The sequence below is a fragment of the Triticum aestivum genome, chromosome 2D, assembly GCF_018294505.1.
Source record: "Triticum aestivum cultivar Chinese Spring chromosome 2D, IWGSC CS RefSeq v2.1, whole genome shotgun sequence".
Classification (NCBI taxonomy): domain Eukaryota; kingdom Viridiplantae; phylum Streptophyta; class Magnoliopsida; order Poales; family Poaceae; genus Triticum; species Triticum aestivum.
Window position 1 is genome coordinate 22,935,701 of NC_057799.1, and position 3,929 is coordinate 22,939,629.

At 43.0% G+C, this 3,929-nt stretch overlaps 1 protein-coding gene across 1 annotated transcript; it reads left to right on the plus strand.

Moving 5' to 3' along the window:
• The first annotated feature begins 1,895 nt into the window (after window positions 1–1,895).
• LOC123055558 (peptidyl-prolyl cis-trans isomerase E-like) lies at window positions 1,896–2,387 on the plus strand. The gene has a single exon (XM_044479525.1). It carries the CDS (start codon window positions 2,097–2,099, stop codon window positions 2,385–2,387), a length of 291 nt encoding a protein of 96 aa, XP_044335460.1. The 5' UTR covers window positions 1,896–2,096.
• Window positions 2,388–3,929: the final 1,542 nt, after the last annotated feature.

Consider the following 3,929-nt stretch of genomic DNA (forward strand, 5'->3'; position numbering starts at 1 on the left):
GCTCGCTTTGGTTTTCTTCGTTTTTTCCTTTTTAAATTCCTATTTTTCTTTGGGTATTTTGCTTTTCACTGGTTTTCTTCGGGTTTTTTTTCCGTTTTACTTTGGTTTCTTTGTTTTCTCATTGTTCTTTTAGTTTTTCTTACATTCTTTGCTATACTTCACTTTTCTTCGTATCCTTTTTTGGTTTCTTTGTTTTATTTGGTTTTCTTTGCTTTCCTTTTTGTTACTTTGTCCATTTTATCGGTTTTCTATTCTTCAACACATCTCTACCTTTTGCTCAGTACACAGTGTACATTTTCAGAGCGTATGTGGTACTTTTTCTTTATACCCGCCGGACATGTTTCAAGTACGTGATCTACATCTTTGAAAAGACGACATGTTATGAACACTTTTTAATACATAGTAACATTTTTTCAAATACAGGTTTTAGATTTATTTTTTAAATATCAACATGTATTTTTGTAACTACGTGGACATTTTTTTACATTGTATAATATTTTTTGAAATTATCATGCATTTTTTTGAAACAACCGAATATTTTCTTAAAATATGACAATACATTTTTTGTTAAAGTAAACTTATTTTGTACCTTTGCGCATTTTTTTTTCAAATTTGTATCTATCATTAAAAATATATCATGATAATTTTTTCTGAAACTCGGGAATATTTCCATCAAATGTGGCATACCTTTTTGTAATGGCACGAACATTTTTTTCCATTATGCACCATTTTATTTACAATGTATACACAGTTTTGGACACAAAATCGCATACATTTTCTTTGAAAGATGGGAACATTTTTTCATTATCACGAACAATTTTTAAAATGTATCATCAACCGTGCTAACAAATTTTTATACGATGTTAACATTTTTCTGAATTCATGTTTTTTATTTTCTTCAGTAAATGTATGTTTTTGAAATATGTATTTCATTCAAAATATAAATCTATACCTATTTATTATAAATATATATCTTTCCCTATTTTTTTTTAATTTTTAATTTTAATTTTAATTTTTTTAATAATAAAGCGATTATCGCTTTTGCCCGCGTGCTCACCGTCATCGCGCTTTTGCTAAAACCCCCCTATGTTTTCAGTATTCAACCCGTAGTCCTTTATTAAGTGAAAAAACGTTTCATTCAGGCTGTTTTCTAAAATTGCCCCTGTAGTTTGTACTATTCAGCCCGCGGTCCACAAGCAAAAAAAGAAACACGGACTCTCCCTTGCCTCCCGATCCCAGCCGCCAGCGACCGACCCCGGCGACGCTCGATCCGGTGCGGCGCCGGCCGCCGGCCGACGCCGGCGAGGATTTGCCTCCTCTCCCGACCCACGTCTCTCTCTCTCTCGCGAGAAATAGGGTTGGGCGCCACCGCACGGGAGGCCCTTTCTCGGGTGAAGCCCCGGATCACGGCGTTCCCGTCGAGGAAGAGTGCGGCGGAGTCGAGGATGGGCGCAACAGGCGGAGCCCCGTCCTCCTTTGTCCTCTGCCATCGAGTGCCGGCTCATCCACCTCCATCTCCCGAGGCATCCCTGGCTCCTACCGACCCCGCAGCTTCATCGCCGCAGCCCCCGACACAGCCGCCATGAACCAGCCGGTGCAGAAGAACACCATCTACGTAGGTATGCGGTAGCACCATGCTCCCTCACTAACCTCTTCTCCGACGCGGCTGCCCGCGCTCGGTCGCGCTCGCCAGCTGTTCGAGGAAATTCGTCAGCGAGATGTGCATGGTTCGCCCCCTGCTGCTCTCCTGGTTGCTTCCCCGGCTGTGGAAGGACCTTGCCTTTTCTTGTTCGCGTGCGATGGAAAACTAAGCCGAGCTCCGTCCCTGGTTTCGTTGGCGCAGGTCGACTAGCGGAGGAGGTGGACGAGAAGATCCTGCATGCGGACGTTCGTGCCGTAGCCTAGTGGCAAGGGTGGGCAGTGGCGCACCGTGCAGCCAGGGTTCGAATCCTGTCAGGGTTGAATTTCTGGTTTCTCACCTGGGTGGGTTTCTTCTATAAAACTAAGTCCTGGGTGCTAGTGCCCATGGATCTCATTATCGGACGTTCGTGCCGTTCCGGGAGGTCAAGGACGTCAAGACGCCGCTCGACCAGGCCATGCAGAAGCACCTCTCCTTCGGGTTCGTCACGTTCCTGGAGCGCGAGGACACCGCCACCGTCATGGACAACATGGAGGGCGCCGAGCTCTTCGGCCGCGTCCTCACCGAGAACTACACCTTCCCCGAGAAAATCAATGGAGGGGAGCAGGGATGGGCCGCGCAGCCAAGTATGTCAGGCGTCCTGTGCTTCTCATCTGTTCAACTACGTTATGACCTGCTTTCGTGCTTGCCTGCCTGGTTGCTTCACAGCAGGATTTGGGCTGCCAAATGTTTTTCTTACCTGGTATGAAGTTGGAAGACTAAAGCCTAGAGATTGATATGGTGTTAATGTCCGTAATTATGCTTTTGTATCGTGGTTTGTTTTTATGTTCTCATTATAAGGTTTTCTCCAGTTCAAATTGGTAGAAAAATAAATTGTCCATGTACATTAAGTTCTTGTGTTGAGTCAAGGAGCAAAGTCAGCCACCGCCGCGGCGACATGTCGCGGTCATGCGAGAGTGTGGACGGGCTGACTGGGGATGGGACTTGGGGAACAAGAGCATGGAAGCCAGGCCTTAGGAGCAACAGAGCAAGGGCCGATGGGCAGCGCGAGGACCTCGACAGTGTAGTGGCGCATACTGGTTCCTCTCTCTCCCTTGCTCTCTTTGCCTCGATCCCAATCTTACCTCTACTCGCGCTGTACCATGCACATCATGAAGACCAACTGGTTATGAAGGTGAGTGTCCCATCCATGACATGATGACAAGCATAGAGCACCCACGAACTGAAACAGAGCACTGGTGTTCAGTTAGACCAGAGGAGCACACACACAGTCAGGTTTGAGGAACCACTGCTTCATAGTTTTTCTTTTTAAACTGAGTGCTGGTTAAATAAGCACAGCCCTCTTATTACAAGGTTAAGTTCAACTCGACACCACTAATAATGGCTTGTAATGAGCTAGATTGGCCGAGACTGGGCATTATGGATTTGGTAGTGTATATACTATATACTGGAAAATGGTAGCATAGTCTTTGTATGCTTATTTTTTGAATCAACAACACTCTACAGTCTTGATGCTTAACTGTTGCTTCGAAATATTTGGACCGCATATTAAACTAGAGTTTCAGTGTTGAAATTTGATACTTTGCATCAGAGAGTTAAACACTAGACAACATGGTCACTTTGATGCAAGCTAACCATTTACATGAGGCTTCAGCGATTTGGATTCCAGCTTACCTTGATGTTTACATGAGACTATTTTCCAGTTGACCGGATCTAATATTTGCTGATTGTAGTGTGAGCCAATGAAATCAGATGAAGTTTCTCAATGGGGGAATTTGGATGTTGTGTGTTATCTGTTGTTTCTTCATAACACAGAACTAAATTTCAGATTATCTTCATTGTATAGCTAATCCTTTGCCCCTCTGTATTAGGCCTAGAATCTGAATATTTTGTACTTTGACAGTTTAGCATATACCATCTTCTTAGATTTCTTCTATTAATGTTAATAGAGTGTATAATCGTTTCCTAATCAGAATTAAGAACTGTTCCCGGCCAAAATAATTAAGCCCGTATGAAATACTTGAGTTGTACAACAATTGAATTGCATTATTTCTATTTTATACAGCAGCCAGGGCCCAGGTTAGTGATGTTTATATGTACAGAAAACCGTATGAGATTTTCATGACAATATGTATGATCTCTACCTGTAAAGACTGGTGCTTTAAGCCTAGAGTGACCTCTTCTGGAAAATATAAAGAAATTTTCAGTTTAGAATGACCCAACGAATTTCCCCATTGAGAAATTTTCAGCTTAGAAGGACCCAACAATTTCCAGTTTATTTTAAGCTTAG

Excerpts from the sequence above, each read along its gene's own strand:
- LOC123055558 (XM_044479525.1), top strand. The coding sequence starts at position 2,097 with ATGCAGAAGCACCTCTCCTTCGGGTTCGTCACGTTCCTGGAGCGCGAG.